At 41.4% G+C, this 22,676-nt stretch overlaps 1 protein-coding gene across 2 annotated transcripts in view; it reads left to right on the top strand.

The window, feature by feature from the left end:
• Positions 1–22,676, top strand: part of TRIM44 (tripartite motif containing 44) — a 91,153-nt gene that overhangs the window by 10,072 nt on the left and 58,405 nt on the right. Inside the window, exon 3 of one of the 2 annotated variants that reach the window (XR_014567428.1) lies at positions 20,557–20,805. Coding sequence is in view for 1 of the 2 variants with exons in the window: in XM_083752727.1 (XP_083608853.1) it covers positions 20,557–20,796 (240 nt within the window). In the remaining variant the exon portion in view is untranslated. The remainder of the gene's footprint in view (positions 1–20,556; positions 20,806–22,676) is intronic. The other variant, XM_083752727.1, reaches the window with a different exon arrangement.

The raw sequence follows: 22,676 nt of genomic DNA, 5'->3' as shown, positions 1-22,676 counted from the left end.
GAGGGAGTGGTGGTGCACCATAACAGTAAACATTGTATTAGGGTACCAAAGATGTTCACTTCAATGAGTTGATAAGGCTGTTGGCTTTCTTGTACAGTAGTCCACATAGACATAATCGAATGCCCTCTGAACCAAATCTTTATATGTTTATGTATTGAATGTATGAACACATTTTGTTTTACTTTAATGAAGAGCACTCCTGGGGGCAAAAAACCCCGGATTATTTGCTCTGGGCAAATAGGTCATGGAAAGCAATGAGGCTTTCGGGGCCACCAATGAAATAAACCAATGATCTCGCGCCCCCCTCTTTTACATAATTTATATCCTGCACCTTCAACATCTATTTATGTTCCCAGAGCAGCTCGCAGAGGAGTAAGAGACAAAAAGTACAACTTAAAATAACACGAGGCATGCAAACCAATACAGAAAATTTAAAACTACAAATTAAACAGCAACAGCTGTCAGGTGGATGTTCTCTTCTGTTCACCATTCCATTTTCTGGAGCTGCCTACGCACTGGCTTTTGGTTTTTAGCCCCATCTAGCTACAAACAGAAAGTTGGATACCTGTTGGTTGAAAATTTTAGTCAGTAGAATAATGTGATATGAGAGTCATATTCAAATATTTGAAGGGCTGTCTATCTCCAGAGAGTAGGCTCAAAACCAGCATGTCGAAATTACAAGAAAGAGGATTTTGACTAAACGTTAGGAATAACATCTTGATGATGCAGATTGTTTGGTGAACTTTTCTTCATTAGAGGTTTTGATGTGGAGATTGTGTGGCTACTTATTTATTAGTGAATGCATTGTATTGGCAGCAGGGGTGGACTGATGGCCTTTTTTGGACCTTAGCACCCCTTTGACCTGGTTAGCATGTCATGCTAATAAAACATAGCTTAGCACAGGGGCCTTATCTGTTGTTCTTTCACCATGGTTTGTGAAAATAAGCCATGGTTCATTGTTGCCTATAGCTTGAAGTTACGTATGAACGTGGCTCCTCTTTTAACAGTAGTTTATATCTGTGATTTGTTTCATCACCCCACCCAAATTGTCCAACAAGCAACAGAAATGCTGGACGAGAGCGACTGGAAAACTATGCTGCTTTCAATGCTCAGCAGCTCACTGGTGCTATTCTTGAAGCTGACATCACTGCTAACAGCTTGATAACAGGGCCCTCCACCCCAAATCCGCCACACCCTTCTTTGATTCACAGCTGCATAATGCGCTGGAGCTGAAAACTTAAAAGGAATTTCTTTGAGCTGTTCCTTTTGCAGGCATTTCCGCTGCTGGGTGCTTGGTTGGTTTGGTTGGCAAATGAACAATTTTGGGGAATGTGCCTCCTTTAAATGTGAGCAGCTTTTCAAGTAAACGTAAAGGGGAGAAAATATGGCTGCTTGAAAAATTATGATGGTGGTTTGGGGAATGAAAAATAGAAAGTGATTGTAGAGTGAAGAAGTGGAAGAAAAGGGTTAAATGACAGGCTGAAAAGGAGTGTGGATGTTTTTTCTGGTGGGAATAGAAGGCGCCAGTGACTGTTGTGTGATGCTTAAGGGTAATCAGGCACAGAGACAGCTGATGGTGGGAAGTAGGTGTGGTAGAAGCAAATCTATATACAGTCATTCCTCGGGTTACAGACGTGTCAGGTTGCGTGTTTTCGGGTTGCGCATCGCGCTGAACCTGGAAGTACCAGAACGGGTTACTTCCGGGTTTCAGTGCTTGCACATGCGCAAAGTGCTAAATCGCACTTTGCGCATGCACAGAAGTGCCGAATTGCGACCTGCACATGTGCAGATGTGGCGCTGCAGGTTGTGAACGCTGCAGATTGTGAACGTGCCTCCCGCATGGATCACATTTGCAACCCGAGCGTCCACTGTAATGAAGCAAACCATAGTTTCTTTGATGGTCTGCTGAACATCATTTGGCTTAAGCATGGTTTGTTCAAGTAACCATGGTTTAATGTGTGCAGTCTGAGCCTATATCTGCCTTGGTTCTTAAGCCTTTGCTGATTGCCTCCAACAGGGGTGGTGAATTCTTGAGAGTTGTGTCCCAACTCTCTAGGGGTCTGCCTGCCAGTTGTAAGCGAGACCCAAGGCAGAGTGGGGCCCAGGGCAAAAGTGGGCAGAGCAATGGATGTGGCTTTAACCTATCTACCTTAGGTTACACACAAAAGTCAGATGTTTCTGCATGCACACATGCACCAGGGCCAGAGATTCCCCACGCTGGCTTACAAGGTAGCATGTTTATGTTTTATAACAAAGTAGATTAATATTTATCTAGTTCTTAATCTATACATTGGTGTTCTGCAATTCTTTAACCCACTTCAGAGAGTGAATTGTTTACTTTTTTTGTCAGCTGTCAAGTGCAGAGTATGTACCTCCAAAACTATCCTCCAATCTGAGTTTTTAAGCACCTGCTATGTGCTTTGTGCTCTTCCAAAGGGGGACTTTTTGAGTGCCAACATGGGAGCTGTGTGGTTTCCGTAGGCTGCGCCCTTCCAATATTATGAAGTGGGCTCTTCACTCTGCTTTCAAAGTCAAAGTGAGAAGTGCTGTCATCAGGGTCAAGAGAACGGTAATTGTGTAATACAGTATCATAGAGTGTGATGCAAGATTTATGGGTCACACTCTTGAACTAGGTTGGCCATCTGTACAGAATTAATAAATACAAGTTGTTGTACTGGGGGAGGGTTTGATATTGTGATTTAGGCCTGCCAACTGATTAAATGTGACTTGATTCATCAGTAAAAAGCAAGGCAGTTAATCCATGACTGTAATACTTCTGTTAAGAGATTAATTTCATTAAGACAGGTATATTTAGTGATGCCTGGGGAACTGGTGTTGCCCATCAAAGGGCTTTCTCAATAATATCACCCAGGTTGTGGAAAAAATTCCCTTTGGAGGTTAGGTTGGTGCCAACATACATACCATTTGAAAACCTGCCCCCCCCAGCTGCTTAAGTTGGTGCGATTGACCATTGTATCTTGTGTTAATAGATTACTGCTTTCTTTTTCTATAACTGCTGTTTTAAATTTGGTGTTTACACATGCTGTACTTAGGATGAAGGTTGGAATAGAGAATAAAGTACTAAATAAAATAGGTGATATTTGCGGAATATTAACAAAGAAGAAAGGACAGTTGTAGAAGAAGAAACCCTCTCAAGTTTATTTATGAAATCTGTATCACACAAGCAGTGCTTTCCCCCCAAAAAATATATTTAGGGATACTCCTCATTTTCCTACTCATATTGAAATACTGTCCCTCAGTGAGACCAGACTTAGATTCACAAAATGTTTAGGTGGATGCGTCCCCCCAGAAAAAAGAACTGCATGCAAGCATCATGATGCCATTTTTTGTTTGTGGTAGTGGTTCATAACCAACACTGACTCTCTCAAGAGTGCACAAAAGCATGTCAAGTAAGTGCCATCCCCCCCAGTGATGTATAAACAGTTGGCTGTGGCTTAGGCTCCCTTTTCTATTCCCAGAATGCATTTGGAGTTGGAAGTTTCAGCATTGACCCTTGTTAATTTTGGGGCAGGGCGTCTGAGCTAGAAATAAATGGAGCTGTTATCTACCCCGCTCTCCAAAAATGTTTCTTCTCTGACTCCTTAAAGCAGGAGTGACTAAACCTGGTGGTCAACAACATTTGTCAGGTGACAGTTCCCTTCATCTGCAGTCAACATGGCCAGTAGTCAGGAATGATGAGAGTGGTAGTCCAGCAGTGTCTGGAATTCCACAAGTTAGCCACCTCCTGGACCTAAGTCATGGGAAATGTAAAAGATGCATGATGAAAAATACAAGCACTGCAACTTGTGTTGATGTTTGGGAAGACTCAGACCAGAATGCCTCCTTTATGTGCTTAAAGACGACACTCTTACAGTGTTTAAGAAGCTCTGTCTCTTATAGATAGCTTTGCTGTTCAACATGGAACTCTGAATATCCAGCATTCTGTATAAGTAAATGAGATTGTAACTCCAAGGCGTTAACTATGTTCAGATCTTAACAGTCCACCCCGTTCTGTTCCTTTCTTGCACACGTCTAATTGGCTATTATGTGCTTGCGTGAAATTGTCTCCTTTTCTGCTGGCTTTAATTGTCTTGGAAGAGCTATTTAAGAAAGAAACAAACTGCTTCAATCTCTGGATGCTGCCGCATCCTTGACTTGTACAATCTGGCTCCGAAAATCCTCCAGCGCTGTTGTTCCTGTAGCAAATTTCCCGCTAGCATCACAGGACTTGATTAATCCAAATGCTGATGTCCCACAGGCACTGTAGTTATTTTTAGCATTATGGTTGTGCAAAGGGTGGGTGAAGATTTATGGCTTTGTCTAGTAAAAAATCTAGCTGCCTTTCTCTATATATGGGACCTGGATGCATTCCAGCAGCTGCATCTGAAACAGCATCTCCTTCATAGTTGCCAGCTCTTAAATAGCCCTTTTTGTTTTTTAATTAAAAGTTCTAAGATCCTGAAAATCTTGAATGAAACTAGTTGGAGACATAAGCAAGGATTCTTATTGTACTATCTGGATAGAGTGTGACATATCTAGTTCAGTCCTTAAACCCATGTAGCTCGATTCCAATGGTCTTGCTCTGGAAAAAAGCAGTTTCTGAACAAGTTGATGAGAAAGCGGGGGGTGTGAGTGTGCTCAACTACCACCTTCTTCACTTCATATAATCCTTCCTAATTGTCTGGAACATCTATTTCTGACTGCATGAAAACATCCTGTTTTCAATTGACGTATGCCTTGTGGTTTTTACCCATCAGACTTCCATGTATAAAATTGAGTTTTGCTCCTGAGGTTTAAGAACCATGAGAATCTTAAGTCAGTTTTAAGCTTCTAGAATTGATGTGAGTTAAATAAATAAGAAAATAATGCCACTTACGAAGATGCTGTATTTGTCCCATGTTTTAATCTCAAAATTGTATTGGATTTAGCACTGTGACATTTATTTTATTCATTTTTTTAATGATGTCTAAACTACCCTTCATCAAAATAGATCCCAAGGCAATCTGCAATAATATCAACAATCAAGAAATACAATAAAATCTCTGTTCCTTGAGCTAACTTTTTCAGAAATGGAGTCTAAAGAACCGAGGCAAATAATTGTGATGAGAGGCGAAGTTCTAGGCCTAATAGACAAAATAAAAGCTGGTGAATTGCCAGGTCTGGGTGCTATTCACCTAAGAGTTCTCAAATAACCCATATGTAAAATTCTTTATCTTCTAACAAAAATATGTAACTTCTCCCTAAGATCATCCTCCACACCTGAGGACTGGAAAGTAATCAATATAACACCGATTTTGGGAAAAAATGGCTCCTCAAAATTCCAGGCAGTTACCATCTGTCCTGGTGGAAAGTATTGTTAAAATAACCAAGCACATTGAAGAACAAACCTTGCTGAAGCAGAACCAACATGGCTTCTGAAAGGATAAGTCCTGTCTCTCTAAACTATTAGAATGACTTGAGAGTGTAAAAAGCATACAGATGTGGTGACTGAGCTGACGTAATGTCACTTCAGCTTTCAAAAAACCTTTGTCAAGGTACTGAGGCATCTAATCATAAGCCTGCATTTTTTATCAAAGCTTATATATTTTGATCAGGGCCTGTATCTTAAAAAGCTTAAAGATTTTCAAATGTTTCATGCCAGGCAGAATACCAGCTGCCTAAAGAACCTTGGCAAGATGTTTATTCTCCTGGACAAGGGGGCCCCCTGATTTATAGCAGAAAACAATTCTCAAAGTCGTAAAAAAGGAATTACAGGCTGAGAGCAGGACACTGACCTTGCATGTTACAGAATATAAAAAAGCAGAGATAAACATAATTAAGAGTGGGTAAATAGTAAAATAACACCATGTGCCTCCCATTAAACTTGAGCCATATTTTCCTAAGGTTAAAAGGCCAAGAGCATCTGGCTGGCAGAAAGGAAGAGAGGATTTTTGGAAGTCTTTTCTAAAGTTGTTTCTTTCTTAAACTGAGATTCTTTTAAGATTTCTTTTCCTTTTAAAAGGTTATTTATGTATTAAATATATTGGCCTAAATGTAATTATGCAAAGGATTTAAGAAATGATGGGTTCTTATTTCATATAACTGTAAGAGTTGTAACTATCCTGAAATTAAGTCAGCCACCAGCCCAGCCCCCCTGCCAAGCAGGAAACATTATCAGGCCTTTGTTTAAAGACCTCCAAATGAAGGAGATCTTTCAATGTTGATGTGAACTCAAGATCCTTGACATCTGTTTAAGATAAAAGTTTAAGATAAAAATTTAAGATTAACCATCTGTTTTGGAAGGCAATAGGGCAAGGAGGGCAAGAGGTGAGCTGGTAATTAAGATTCCTTGTTGAGACACATGTAAGATATATTACTACTTATTTGTCATTTATAGATAGAAGAATATATAGCTTTTTGTTTCCCATAAAAGGACAAAAGGAAATGGGTGTATCTTTTGTGATTGGTTCTAGCAAACAGCCAATAGGAATTTCAACCAGGCTGATTGGACAGAGGCAGCCACAGGAGGAGCAAGGGGGCTGGATTAAGGAAATATAAGTGCTGGCCAGAATGGCAGGAGGCCAGGCCAGAGCTTGGTAACCATATACCACTGTGCCTCTCATTTATTTGTCTGACAAATAAATTACTATTTTAATTTCTCTAGTGCTGCGTTGAATATTTCATTCCAGCTAAGCGTTAACCACAAGCAGGGTGCTACAGTACCTCACCAAAACCTCCTGAGTAAATTTAGCAGTCATGAAATAAGAGACAAGGCCCTCTTGTGAATCAGGAACTGGTTAAGTAACAGGAAGCAGAGGGTAGGAATACATGGATAGTTCTCACAATGGAGGGATGTAGAAAATGGTGTTCCCCATGTGATAGTGGCACAAAGGGCCACAATAAATGTGATACTGTGTACCCCTGTATATCCTTGAGTGTGCTTCAAATAGAGAAGTTATGGTAGCCTGCCACTTTATGAAACTGATTATTTTGCAAGTTGCTGCCCCCCATTGGGGCAGAAATAGATAATATGTGAATCACAAAGATACAGCTCAAAGCTAGAATGTAAGTTGGTACATGGTCAAATGGCTACAGGTAACACAGGTTCCCAACATGCACACTAATACAATGTAACAGAACATGGTGGGAATCAGAACTTAATGAGCATAAATTGCGAGTGCTTATTGCACATGTGTATTAAACATGAAATGAGGTAATGATGTATATGATTGGTGAAAATTGAAATGCTTTGTTTGAAATTTTATAAATACCACTGCCTGGACCACCGGGCGGGCTTGCAGTTTTGCAGAACGATCCGACTATAACCTATTGCTTTGCAATAAACAACAATGGACTCCTAACTCCTCACATTTCTGAGTTTTATTGCCATAAAAAAGTAAAGGAGCCCTGACAGTTAAGTCCAGTTGCGGGCGACTCTGGGGTTGCGGCGCTCATCTCGCTTTACTGGCCAAGGAAGCTGGCATTTGTCCACAGTTAGTTTCCTGGTCATGGGGCCAGCATGACTAAGGCACTTCTGGCAAAACCAGAGCAGCGCATGGAAACGTCGTTTACCTTCCCGCTGGAGCGGTACCTATTTATCTACTTGCACTTTTGGGTGTGCTTTCAAACTGCTAGGTTGGCAGGAGCTGGGACCAAGCAACGGGAGCTCACCCCGTCTCAAGGATTCGAACCGCTCACCTTCTGATTGGCAAGCCCAAGAGGCTCAATGTCCCTTTCTGATGGGTTATATTTGTGTAAATTTGCACGTGAATAATTGTGTCATTTCTAATGAAAGTATTAGAAACTTGTAAAGCAGTATATTGTTAGTATCCATACATTGTTGGTGGGTGTGAGATTGAGAGAGGGTGGATTATAACAGCCCTGTAATGTAGAATATTGTTACCATTCCCATATTAAAGAGTAGAGTGGACATTACAGCCATTCTGTGAGTTCCACGTTTTAGATAGAGGATGAGGTTAATCAATAGTGGCTAACAACACTATATTGAATTCTAATATACCACCTACTCAATAAATAAAGCAGTGGGAGAGACTGGGGTGGGGTAGAGATTCACTCAGGACAATACCATTACAGTCATACCTCTTGTTACATTTGCTTCAGGTTGAATTTTTTTCGGGTTGTGTCCTGCGGCGACCCGGAAGTAACAGAACAGGTTACTTCCGGGTCTTGCCGCTCATGAATGCACAGACGCTCAGAATGATGTCACACGCATACGAAGACGTGGTGAATCACGACCCGCAGACGCGGGGTGTGTTCTGCTCATGATGTGAACGGGGCTCCGGAACGGATCCTGTTCGCATCTAGAGGTACCACTGTATCCAAAAGGCTGGGTTCTATAGCATCTCTCTGTAAAGTTTGAAATAAAAAAGGACTGTAATAAACTTTCCCTTGTCTTTATACTTTCCTGGGCAACCAGCCAGGAGCAGCTGACAGCATCCTGACATCTTGGGACTCTTAGGAATCCACAGCAATCCATTGGTTTAGGAACTGTGCTTGTCAAAGTTATTTAAACGGAATGCAATATTCACCTCATTAATGTGATTGCATATATTTTAACACACCTTTTTGTTAATTTTCTGAAGGCTTATTGAAAGGTGTAATAATATTTCAGAGTATTCCGCACTGCATTTTTAATGGGGTGTATGTATGTGCATCTATAACTACTGTCAAAGCTGTTGTTGCAAAAAAAGTGCCAAACTAAGAGATTGATGAGAACAGACTGATTTAGCTAAGCTCCCTCTGCTTTGGATTAGGTACAGATATAAGGCAAATGCTCAATCGAATGCTTTGTGTGTGTGTGTGTGTGTGTGTGTGTGTGTAGAAGTGTTTTGCATAATCAAATATAAGTAAAGAACCATTTAAGAATATCTAATTATGTTTTCAAATTAGCATATTTCTTAGTCTCTGACCTGCCATTAACAACCAGACATGCCTATTTTCTTTTTTAAAATTAAAGGTTACTCTTCCCTCTCTCCCATAGCAAATTTGAGCAATGAGTGCCAAAATAAAGCAACCAAGGAACAAAATGGAGTATTGGCATGCTTGGCAGAACCCAAGGGTTGTCCAAATCTCAGGGGGCAACCTCCCCCCCCCCAATATACCCCAATGTTGCGGCGCTCATCTCGCTTTACTGGCCAAGGAAGCTGGCATTTGTCCACAGTTAGTTTTCTGGTCATGGGGCCAGCATGACTAAGCCGCTTCTGGTGAAACCAGAGCAGCGCATGAAAACGCCGTTTACCTTTCCGTTGGAGCGGTACCTATTCATTTACTTGCACTTTGACGTGCTTTTGAACTGCTAGGTTAGCAGGAGCAGGGACTGAACAACGGGAGCTCATCCCGTCATGGGGATTCGAACTGCTGACCTTCTGATCGGCAAGCCCAAGAGGCTCAGTGGTTTAGACCACATCGCCACCCACGTCCCTTTTTATTGGCATAAACTCAGGAGATAAACTATTTTTGGCTTATAACACCCCAAGGATTGATATTGGAACCTATGATTTTTAACTTGTTCATAAATGATTTAGAGTTAGGAGTGAAAGGCGAGGTGGCCAAGTTTGCTGATGATACAAAATTATTTACGGTTGTTAAAAGAAAAAGAAAAAAGATTGTGAAGAATTCTAAAGGGACCACACAGAGTGAATGGGTGGCAAAATGGTAAATATGGTGCAATGCAAACAAGTTCAAAGTGATCCTTTGGAGGCAAAAAATCTTAATTTCACATGTACACTCATGGGAACTGAACTAGCAACAACTGAACAGGACTGAGACCTTGGGGTCATGGCGATAGCCCTATGAAGATGACACCCCATTGTGTGGCAGCTGTGTAAAAGGCAAATTCCATGCTAGGGATCATTAGAAAAGAATTTGAAAATAAATGTTCCAGTATCATAATGCCATTACACAAATCTATGGTGTGACTACATTTGGAATGCTGTATGAGGTTCTAGTTGTCTCACCTGAAAAAAATATGGTAGTTGGAACCTTCACTTTACAGCTTTTGGTGTTAACCTGGCCTTTGACACTTGAGACATGTATTTTCAGGGCGAACCCTATTCCTATGACTAATTTGTCTTAACATCTGCTGGCTAGTTTGCAAATGGTTTATGTGCCTTTTCCTGTAAGCTTGAAATATTTTGATCCCTGAATATGCTGCCATGAACACATGAATATCTATATAGAAAAGTTTTTCTTGCAGACTCTGTCTCCATCACCCATGATACCTCCCCTGTTTTAGCTACCATGATGAGTATATAGCTAAATCGCCTCACCCAGTTACTATTTTTTGAAGAGAGAAGGTGTTGAACCATTATCTTCTTTATTCTTAGTGATGAAACCTTGAGCTAAACACCATCAAGAATTTTTTTTCAGGCCAAATTACTTTTTCTTACTCTTTTTTTTTTTTTTTTTTTAAATTCTTTTTCATTTCGTGCTATTTCAAGTCTTCGGCAATATTCGCTGCCAAATGGTGATTCATTTGTGCAAACGGATAATTATGAAGCAAATGCCACTTTTGACAAGCAGAGCAAAGCTGTCAGGCTCTTTCCCCTTGAGCAACGCCACTTTTTGTTTCCAGTGCTAGATTGTATTTGACATTTAATTTAAGCGCCCTTGGTACCTACTCACAGGACTTTGCAATGATAATGGAGATAAAGCAACCGAGAGCTGCTTATGACAGAACCTTTATTCTTCCAATTGTCCCCACACTTCAGATTGCACTGAAGTGCCTTATTTGCATTGAGGAAAGTGTCTTAAGCTAGATACTCGGGGGAAGAGGAAGAGACCCAGAATGATTTAATCATGAAACTCATTGGTTTTTTTACTCGTGACATAACACACTGATCCACAGAGCAACCTCTCTCTCTCTCTCTCTCTCTGTGTGTGTGTGTGTGTGTTTGTATGTATGCACATGCACATGCACATGTATGCAGCAAAAGTAAAGGTAATACAGACAGGAGAGATCTCTCAGCAGCAAAGAGCAGAGCAGTCGAGTAATTCAATTTGCAGTCTTCCCAGCACAATTGGTTCTCCATGTGCATACACATTCCATTGATCTGTAGCAGACTTGGCACAGAGAAAATGCCACTGGTAATATTGGCATAGGCTGTTCTCCCATGAATTGGAAAGCAGATTTTCTCCCCACCCCCCAAACCATCTCACCCCAAATGCCTTAACCTTATGGATATTCATGGCACTGCCATCTCCACGACCTTGTCAGATGCTGAAAGCTAAATAGGGGCGACTTCCAAAAAATAAATAAATGCCATGATTTGAAAATAAATGCAGCTATGCTACAGCTCTCTCTAGGGAGTTGGTATCAGTTGGTGTTTAGTAGATAAGGGGAAATGTTAGCAAGCAGTTGGCACAATGCTTATGAAAACCTAAGGCCAAGAGAGAGTTTATACTTTAAATCATGCTAGTGTACCTGCCTTCCTAATCTTCCCTTAAGTTTTGAGAAAAGATGCATTCATATCAACAGGTGTTTTACAAATTCCCTTGGGACCTGGTTTCTTGGGAGTGTTCCTACGTGCATTATGTTTATGAGAATACAGTTTGCCAAAATGTTTATGAAAACAAAGAGGACATAGACATGTTTCTATATGAAAAAGTCAAAACTGTTCACATATTCTGAATGATGTACAGGTAAGTTTCTTGCTTGTGTTTTGATGTAAAGCAGCGGAGGAGAATTGGATTGTGCCAGAGAGCCATATCCTTAGTTCCCCCTGAGGGCCACCTTTGATGGGTGAGACCAGCCGGCTGTCAGTACCTGACAATACACTGATGCATGTGACCTGTTTTCTTCTATGCAAAGCAAACCATGCAGACACAAGACTTTGCAGGCACCATTGATTGGCAGGGCCTGCGGGGAGCTGTATATTTACTTGCCCCCACACCTGATGTCATATATATGGGATCAGGTAGAAAACAGGTGGCCATGGCTGGGCTTGAAACACATTAATTAGGAAACATTAATTAGCTGAGTGGGGCTAATTAATCCCATGGATTGAAAGTTCCCCACCTCTTGTCATAAAGAAGCTTAGTAGAATGAGGAGGGTCAACGTTCTGGCAACATACAGTATATACTAACTTTATTCTGCAAAATTTCATTTCCTCTTTTTTTAAAAAAAATATGATTTTTTTAAATTGTAAATTTATTAAAGAAAGAGGGCAGGAAAGAGAAAAGGGGAAAACAAAAACAAAATAGTCCCTTAACATTCACAATACAATAAACATCAATACATCCCTATTAATTTACACGTACAGATGGATATATGCCACTCAAATGCCTGAATGTTATCCAAACAAAGTAGGTGTTTATAGAATAATGTTCAGATGGAGCAAGGGCATTAAAATCTTCGCAGCATTACATAATAGATGCTGAGTATTTATCCTTACAGGCTTGAAGTATGTCTCTTAGCGACCATAGGGTTTTCCTGTTGTAAGTCCCCATGCCACTGGTATATATGTAATTTAAAAATCCACATATATCAGAGGTTTCAGCAATACCGTATTAATATGGACATTAACTTCAAACCAAAAAGGATTCCTCAGTGAGACATTCACAGCATTACACCTCCAGCATTTAGTTGCTTTAAACATTGCTTTATTGTAGAGACTTTGTATAGTCCAGTATACCCAAAATACTTTTTGTTGTTGAATTGGTCTCAGTTTTAAATCAAAGTATTCTGTGTAGATCCTAGAGCAGTTTCCCTTGGTTTAGGTTGTATAGAGCATGCTGCAAAACTGCATCTCTCTGGATGACTTGTGGTGTGGCTACAGAAAATGCAAAAAAGCTGTTGCTGTTGGTTTGGTGGCATAGTTCATGAAGTCAGATGTGACAGCATCTGCAAGGCAATACGATGCCTATTCCTCATGTAGCTTTAGTGTTACCTGGAGGCCCTTCTCATGCGCGAAGGGAACATATCCACTGAATAAAATTAGTTCTCTGAGACTTCATGCGTGGGGGCTGAGTTATTTTGAAACCAGAACTGGAAAACGGCAGCACCTGTTCCAGCCTTCAGAACAAGTGGGCACATTCTGGAGATCTTGGCAGTTCTGTATACCCAGATGTGGCACCTTTATTTTTATTTTTTTCAAAGAACCCTTTTGATGAATCCGTTGTAGTATGTTAACCACATCCATATCTCTGCAAGTTGTCCGGATGCCGCTGATGAGTACCATCAAAAGGCAAATGCACAGCGCACTAATGAGCTTGCTGAGCAGTTGTCAGAAACATCACTCCTAATGGAACAAAATTGCTTTATAAACAGACGGGCCAGGAGGCCGGTGAATGACTAATCTGAAATTCTTTGAATTGGCTTGATTCATGAGCGGAGAATCTAGTTTTAATTGGAGCAGAGGCCTGGCTATGTTTCAAGAGACCAGTGTGGTGATGCGCTTTCCACCCTGTTGCTGTTTTGCCTCTGTGTTTTGTACCAAAGTTTCAATGAACGTCTTGTGGAGAGAGCGAGAGTGACATATATTGATGGCTGCACCGCTCTGCATCAAGGAAACCCTATCTTCAGAGCCGTTAATGCAAATCACTGTTCCAAAGAATCATTCATAAAATAGACATTTCCCCTGTGCTCCTTGGCTGAGCTTCTTTCACCACCCCAACACCCTTCACTTTCCCAACAGCTACCTGCTGTGCTATCCAAGGACACATTGCAGCCATCTGTATAGGTGGGTAGCAAGAACCACCACCTGGTACTGCTTTAAAACCTGGATACATCCACATGTGGTGGGAGTGTCCCAAAATCCAACTATTCTGGACAACAGCCATACAAGAAATATGTAAAATAACAAAGCAAGTATTAGACTTCACCCCAGAATTGGCCCTACTAAACATCTTCCAAGACAACAATGCCCATTTACACCACAAAGAACTCATAACCCACCTACTTTCAGCAGCCAGAAACACCATAACCAGACACTGGAGAGACCTGTCAGGTGTAAGCATGGACCAATGGTACCAAATAGTATGGGAAACAGCCCTACTAGAAAAATTAACTAACAAACTGAAAGTGACACGGGGACAAACAGAAGAAGACACCTTCACCCCGGTATGGCTCCCCTTTATCACATACACAGCCCAACAGGACAGTGACAATAATCCACCAACAGCATACAAATCAATATGGCTAACTTGATCCAAAACACCCACCCACCTCACTCACACACGAAAACAAAGATCACCACAGCCAATCACAAACAATCACATCCTAGGCCAACCCCAACCTCTCTCACCACCAAAGGAACACAAGTGAACAACACAAGCACGCTGACACCAAACTACATACATTAAGCATAATAGAAACACCGCTACCCGACCCCATCCCCATCCATCTCCCCTCCTTCCACCCTCCTTTCTTTTTCTTTTCTTCTCCCCCTAATGCCTCAACAAATGAAATGGATTTGTAAAAATGTTACACGGGGAAAAAAAAAATACGAGGCATTACACTTACACTGTAAAACAAGAAAACCCTTAATAAAATATATTAAAAAAAATAAAAATAAAACCTGGATACATGGGCTCAGTCTTGATTTTGTGCATGTCTGTCCCACTGCCCCCCACTTTTGCCTTGAACGGTTTAATGAGCCTTTTAAAACAAAGGACGGTCAAGTGTATTTTGGGAGGGAGAGTGGGTTACAAACTGCAGGGTGGGGGGTAGGGACAATTTTCTTGGGCACAAGTGCATGTTAGAGAGTGGGTTGGGGGTAGTTAAATACTTGCAAGCTTAAAATGGTTCCTCCTGATACACAATAGGTTGTGTAAGCTTTCAGAATTAGCATGCTGTTTGTTTACAACTTGATGCTTCAGTTTCACAGAATTTGGATGTCTCAAGGTGGGGTGGGGGTGGGGGTTTAGACTAAGCATTATGGAGGTAGAAGGAGGGTTAATGAAGCAACAGGTAATATTAACAGAACTTATAGGGTGCCCTAATAGCAAGATCTCAGGGTGGTTCACAACCATAGGTTAATTGTGAGTTGAGAGAGCCCCATCTTAATTGAAGAACCCCATCTTTCCTTGACACTTTTTTCATTCTGGCTTCCATGCTGGCTTCTCTTAGGTAGGATAGACACTGACCCATATTCCTCTAACTTTCAGGACTGATTTTTGCAATGTGTTCTATATGACAGTACAGTGGTACCTAGGTTACATACGTTTCAGGTTACAGACTCCGCTAACCCAGAAATAGTGCTTCAGGTTAAGAACTTTGCTTCAGAAATCATCAGGATGAAAACAGAAATCATGCTCTGGCGGCGCAGTGGCAGCAGGAGGCCCCATTAGCTAAAGTGCTGATTCAGGTTAAGAACAGTTTTAGGTTAAGAACGGACCTCCGGAATGAATTAAGTACCGGTACTTAACCCGAGGTACCACGTATGCTCAAAGATGACCTGGAAGCTTTGGTACTAATGGACCATCACCTATTCCCATGGTTCAGCACTGGCTACCACACTGCTTTTGAGCATAAATCAATGAGGGTTGCTGTTTTTATCATTGCTTAAAACCCACAGCTGCCTTTTGTATGAGCCCTTCTGCCAGTCACGACCTAGTCATCTGGCACTGCTCTCTAGCCAGTCCTTCTGGTGGGACAATGGCTGCAAGAAGCAGGAACCTTATGATCATGGCCCCAATGCCCTGAAATCTCCTTCTGAAAAAGTTAGGAAGTCTGCCTCCCTTTTAGAGTTTTAAAAAAGTTGGAATGCTTTCCTTTTTTTTAATAGGGATTTAGCCCTTCCAACTAGTAGACTTTTTAAAAATTGCTGTAAACTGCTTTAGACTGTTTCTGAGAAAGCACTTCTCAACAGTTGTAAATAAATAAAGGTACATTCACATGAGTATCCCTAACGATGCTTTTGCTTTGATTTGTGGTTTTAGAACTGTCCTTGAAATTGCACCGTCGCTTCAATGCCTCATTTCGGAGCTGAAATGCTGGCTGGCTTTTTACCTGGCAGGATATCTGGCTAATAGGATGAATGTGTCTGAAGCAAGCGAGCTGTTTCAGCATTCTCTTTTTGCTGCTTCCTACCCTTGACCTGTGCATCTCCCCCAGAATGCCTCATGAGCAATTTCCAGGACAACTCCAGCACAACGCCTTGTTTTTCGTCATCATTCAGTGGTGCTAATTTAATAGAGAATGTGGCTTATGCTCCTTGCTGACACCAGAGTCGCTGGAAAAATCCGGTGCTAACTATTGCCATTTTTCAAAAGAAGGCATCTTCTGCCAGTACCTGTAGGTTTTTTTTAAAAAATATTACTGTTTTATGTTGCTATTCCCCCCCTCACCTACAATTAAAGTGCTGCAAAAATAATGTGGTTGCTCTGCAGGGTCCACACACACACACACACACACACACACACACAGCCTGTACAATTGCTCCTGTGTTGCAAACAATGCCCACCAGTGATTTGCACCTTCAGTTTTTATAGGTTACTTGCAGCCAGTTTGCATTCGCATACTTGGCTGCGGGAGTCATACAGGCGTTGGGATAGAACTGGAGGGAATCTTTTGGCTGGTTCAGTGGGAGAACGTTCACTTCTAACACATTCTTAAAACGGGGCTGGTTGTTCTTTGGCAGGTATTCCTGGTGTGCAGGAAACAGATACTCAGCTTCCCTGTTACTAGCATCCCCGGGAGTGTTTGTTTTCTAGCCTACGTGTCCTAGTGAAGTGCACCGTTAAGACTGCAGTTTTGTACGTATTCACCTGGGAGTAAGTCCATTAAATTTGGTGGAACTTGCATCAGAGTGCACAAGCATTGGGTTGTTGCTGCTTTCTTATGAGTTCCTCATGTGCAGTAGTTCTGACAAATACTTCCAGATGAGCAGGCTATGGTGAAGCCTATGGACACTTGCTACTCAGTCCTATATTATGCATTCAACAGCATGAAATGGTACAGTCCTGAAGTGGTGAAGCGGATTTATCAGTTTAAATGCTTTCCAATTTTGTTGTACAAAAAGTCCTTGCTGGAAGACGATTACCTTACATAGTAGTGCATTCTGCACTCATGTGCTGATCTTACCTCATTCAGCCACCCTCAAGATGCAACATCTGATGTGCAGGTTTTACATTTGCTAAGTCTTTTAAATCACAATAGTATGGCACTTTTTTTTAGGCCAATGAACATGCAATGAGGAATGTGATTATGAAAGTGCCATGAGCACCTTTTTGACGGTGCCTGCGACCTCAACTTATATAATTTTCTGACTAGTTTAGAAATTGAATATTTTATTTGTACATGTGAGAGATTGAGTATTCTGCAGCATGCCATCTGAGTATTGCATTTTTTTTTATCCTAGTTTGTGGTTGAAATGCTGTGACATTGGCAAAACTTTGCCTTGCATTTATTTCATTAGCTCTTTCCAGGCCATACCACCCATCTTTTTTGCTGCTGCTGTGAATATGGTGCCATCTATTTACAAAGAACAGATTTGACTGGTCCCTACCCCTAGGGGGGTTAATTAAAATGAATTGTAGAATCATAGAATGGTGGAGTTGGAAGGAATCCCAAGGGTCATCTGGTCTACCCCCCTGCACTGCAGGAATGTCAACTTGATCATACATGACAGATGGTCATCCAACCTCTGCCTAAAAACCTCCAAGGAAGGAGAGGCCAGTAGCTTTCATGGGAGTCTGTTCCACTGTCGAACAGCTCTTACTGGTGGACATTTCTTCCTGATGTTTAGTTGGAATCTCCTTTCATGTAATGCATGGTGCACTTTCTTTTTTGTTAAGTAGAGGTCTTGCTCCCCTACAGCACTTGTCATTTGTAGTTGTACACATGGATTTCATGCTGTGTTTTGTGTGACGATTTCTTGTGTAAAAGTGCTTCCTACACAGAAATTTTGTCAGATCTGTACAGTGGACGCTCGGGTTGCGAACGTGATCCGTGCGGGAAGCACGTTCGCAACCCACAGTGTTCGCAACCTGCAGTGCCACATCTGGGCATGTGCGGGTCGCGATTTGGCGCTGCTGCGCGTGTGCAAGCGCCAAAACCCGGAAGTAACCCGTTCCGGTACTTCTGGGTTCGGTGCGGTGCACAACCCGAAATTGCGCAACCCAAAGTGTCTGTAACCCGAGGCATGACTGTACTTCTTTTAAGAATGGGTCTATACGTTCCATTTCTCTCACTTCTACATAACAGGAATCAAAAAGATGAGCCATGAGGCACCTCATTCCCCCATAAAGTAGTAGAGGTGTGGTGTGGGAAGAACTTATTTCCAGAAATTCTCCAGCTTTGCCCCACTGCAGATTGCCGAAGTGCCATTACAGCTCCAATCAGCCTTGCTTGTCTTCACTGTTGCAGTTCTTCTCTCTCCTGCTGCCATGAAGCTTCAGGTCTTATGTGTCAATAAATTACAACACTTGGCTCACCCTGTGGAAATACGACCTGTATTTTTGTACATGCACTACTAGAAGACAAAACCCTTCATGTTTTTTCTCCTCCTCAAGATAGAAGTTGGGAGTGAGGGTGTAAAAAGGATAATTTGAGCGAAGCTCAACTGCTCAGAAATCTAGGCCTTTTTCTTAATTCTTTAAATAAGCTATCCAATTTAAGAAGCGTGAATTTATGCATCAAGTTTGTGGCTCTCGCTTGGAGGAAATCAGATATTCTTCAGGATTAGCAGAAATTTCTTGGGGAGGCGCTAACATTGACTGCTGGCACAGTGACTGCATTGTTGCTGTCTTCTGGTTTAAGGCTCGTTTTCTCATCTTGAGATGTCTCCTTAAATATTTATTTATTTATTACTTACAAGTTCTTGCGTTGAACCAGATCCTTTACAAGGTGATACTGAACCATATTCTGCCTTAATTTTTATTTTATTTTATGTTTAAAATTTATTGTTCATTTAAGACACAATTTGGACTGTGTAATTTCACAACATTTAAAGATGTACTTTAAAAACCGCTTACTGTTCATTTAAGACAAGATTCATTTAAGAAATAATACTTGATGTTCTACTGTTTCTAAAAGCATATTCTGCCTTAATTCAGATTTTAATTGAGATGAGATTTGCTTGGCAGACTCTATTTCTGAAGTTCACCCTTCAGCAAACTCCCATTCTTCTCTTTGTTGAGAGCAGGGATTTGAAACCTCTGAGCCTCCAGCTGTTGTTGGACTCCAGATCCCATAAGTCGCAGCCTGCTGTCCCAGTGGTCGGTGATGATGGGAGTTGTAGTCAAGCAATGGTCTAAACCACTGAGCCTCTTGGGCTTGCCAATCAGAAGATCAGCAGTTCAAATCCCCACGATGGGGGGAGCTCCTGTTGCTCTGTCCCAGATCCTGCCAACCTAGCAGTTTGAAAGCATGCCAGTGAAAGTAGATAAATAGGTACTGCTGTGGCAGGAAGATAACCTGTGTTTCTGTGCACTCTGGCTTCTGTCACGATGTTCCATTGTGCCAGAAGCGGTTTAGTCATGCAGGCCACATGACCCGGAAAGCTGTCTGTGGACAAACGCCAGATCCCTCAGCCAGAAAGTGAGATGAGCGGCGCAACCCCATAGTCGCCTTTGACTGGTCCCTTAACCTTTTTTTAACCATGAACACATTTTAGCTCCCAACAGCTACTCTGCAAAGTTCTGGAAGAATATTAATCCTTGGGTTGTTTATTTAAATGATTCAGCAGCAGCCTATTTATTTATTCAAAGAATTTATAAACTACCCACTGTTTCTGGAAGAAAACAAGTCCTTTGTTTGCTTGTTTATTCAAATAATTTTGCACCCACATTTTCATTTATTTATTTATTTTTCCAAAAAAAATCTGCCCATCATTCAAAGATGTACAAGAGAGAGAGAGAGAGAGAGAGAGAGAGATTAAAACAAAGCACCAAGTTAAAAACAACAAGACTACCTTATATTCATCTGAAAAACAAGCAAAAACAATGTTCAGCAATCTGGACTTGAAGAAGCTTGGTCGAAGAGGCAACACAAAGAGCAAATTGTTGGTGGCATTCTAATCTCTATGGTGAGGGTATTCCAAAGTGGGGGTGCTGCCCCACAAGAAGGTGTTCCCTGGATGACTTGTTAAATGAGCTTCTGGGATGTATAATATCCACAAGAGAGGCCCACAGTTTACCCGTGCTTAGAATCATAGACTAGTGCCCACCTGATCCTTCAAAATTACCAATCAAGCTCTAATACCATTTTAAAACTAGTGAGTTTTAACTAGGTTTTTTTCAACCTACTGTTTCACTGAAAAGTCCTGAGTGGCACTTCTGATTTTCCCTGATTCAGAAAGTAATAAACCTTATATCAGCAAATACAGTCCCTGAAGGCAGGGGTGTGTGTGTCTTGCTGTGCCACCAGTGACTATAGTGTGGTGATGTGGGATTTGGCCTTCCCTATAGTGGCACCCTTTCCCAGGAGAGGTGATGGGATTCTATCACCATATGAAAACATATTTGTTCTACCGGGCTTTTGAAGGGATCTGTTTAGGGTTCCCCCCTGAGTTTGGGATAATTCCATATCGCAATACTATTCCTGCTTAAACGTGAAATAAATTAAATGGTGAGAAATTCTCTTTTAAAAAGCCCATTATTCTCTTATACTTCAGGTGACGCAGAGTGCCATGAAGGTGTGCATTCAGCAAGAGTTCGACAAAGTACGGTGCCTGGTTTGTGAAGAGGAACACAGAGCTCTCCACTTGGTGGATCTCCAAGAAGCACTGGCCACTGCTCACACGACAGAAGTTCTGGCAGAAATTGATGTTCGCATGGAAAAATTGATGACAGAAATGGCAGAGCTCACAAGGCAGCTGAACACCTTTAATGAGCTAGCCATGCTCAAGCCTGAGGTAAATAAAGTACATGCGAAGCAGTTAACAGCAGAGGGCCGTAAAGCTTTATGATGGATGCAGAGGTTTAGTCTACTTTATTGCTTGTCAGCATTTAAAGATGGCCACAAATCCACTAAACTTCCAAGGGGATATGCAGAGTTGTAAGTAATAACACATTATGAGTTGTGTGTGGTTATGTTGATACCCAATTGACTGAGGTGGTTTGAAAGGGCAGAAAGCCAACTGCTTCCATCCATTTCAAAGCAAGGCTGCAGCGCTTTGCTGCATGATGTTTGTATCTCAGGACTCATACAGAGTATTTTTCACATTTTTGTTACTCTTTTCAATTCTGCTTTCTATCAAAGTGGAAAGAACGCAGTAGAATGTTGCACTTTGGTTATATTTGATGGCTTCCCTTTCTTCCTTTAAAGGAGGAGCATACTGTGCTTTTTTGTCCTAGAATAGGTCTGTGTTTTTATTACAGCTTTCGGGTTGGCATGAATTTTATATGACAGCTGTTTTAGCCACTTTGGGTATACAGTAACTATCTCCGTATGCCACGATGATGGTCTTATATTTTCAGTTTGGGGTTCAGCAAACCACTCACATAATCCAAATACCTGGCTGTAAAAGTAAGCATGGATTATCTTAGGCATAGGCAAACTCGGCCCTCCAGATGTTTTGGGACTACAACTCCCATCATTCCTGACTGCTGGTCCTGTTAGCTAGGGATGATGGGAGTTGTAGTCCCAAAACATCTGGAGGGCCGAGTTTGCCTATGCCTGGATTATCTCATCCAGCCCCTTGGCCTGAATCACTTTAATAATATAATAGGCCTAAAGCAGACCTACACCATTTGAGATACACTAAGCTTAATTTATTATTATTATTATTATTATTATTATTACCACCACCACCATTATTATTAGATTTATATATCACCCTTCTTCAAAAGATCTCAGGGTGGTTCACAATAATGTTGTAATTAACAAAAATTACCTTCCATCCAATATTTTCCCCCATCGAATACCAGAAATTAGTTACTCAGATTGGAGACATTTCCACTGAAATGCTTGGATCTACTCTGTGACTTTTCTATTGATGAATTTTACACCAAATCACCAATAGAGAAATGGTGGTCCCACTTACTCTAGCAGAGATACATCCAAAGTCAGTTAACCAATATCTAGGTGGTACAAAATATATTGTTTCTTTATTGATCCTTGTAGGGCTCAAACTCATGTCCTGTTCTCAGACAGGACAAAGGCTTGCTAGAAGATTCTACTTAATTAAGCACGCTAGAGAACTTAATAATAATGAAGGATCCTCATTTACTGGTACAGAAGGGTTCCTGAATCTTAAACAAGTTTGAATCCCAGTTCAGTGATATCTTTCCATGTGCATTCCATGGGCATCACTTTGAGCTTGCGCTAAATATCATTTACCATTTTGTTGACCTTAATGCTGTTGGAGAGATCTGTTTGGAGCTCTTAACTGACTGCTTTGGTTTTCACCATCCGGAATCATTTTGTGGCGCTTGCAAACTTGAATGTTGGTTTGCTTTGAGCCCACATTGTTTAAGAATAACATAAACAGGAGATCTATGATAGACCCTGGTACTTTTGTTGTTGTTTAGTTGTTTAGTCGTGTCCGATTCTTTGTGACCCCATGGACCAGAGAACGCCAGGCACTCCTGTCTTCCACTGCCTCCTGCAGTTTGGTCAAACTCATGCTGGTAGCTTCGAGAACACTGTCCAACCATCTCATCCTCTGTCATCCCCTTCTCCTTGTGCCCTCCATCTTTCCCAACATCAGGGTCTTTTCCAGGGAGTCTTCTCATGAGGTGGCCAAAGTATTGGTGCCTCAGCTTCACGATCTGTCCTTCCAGTGAGCACTCA

Source organism: Podarcis gaigeae, assembly GCF_964106915.1.
Source record: "Podarcis gaigeae genome assembly, chromosome: 1".
Lineage (NCBI taxonomy): Eukaryota > Metazoa > Chordata > Lepidosauria > Squamata > Lacertidae > Podarcis > Podarcis gaigeae.
Note: the sequence above shows the minus strand (reverse complement) of the source record. Positions and strands in the feature narration are given on the sequence as shown.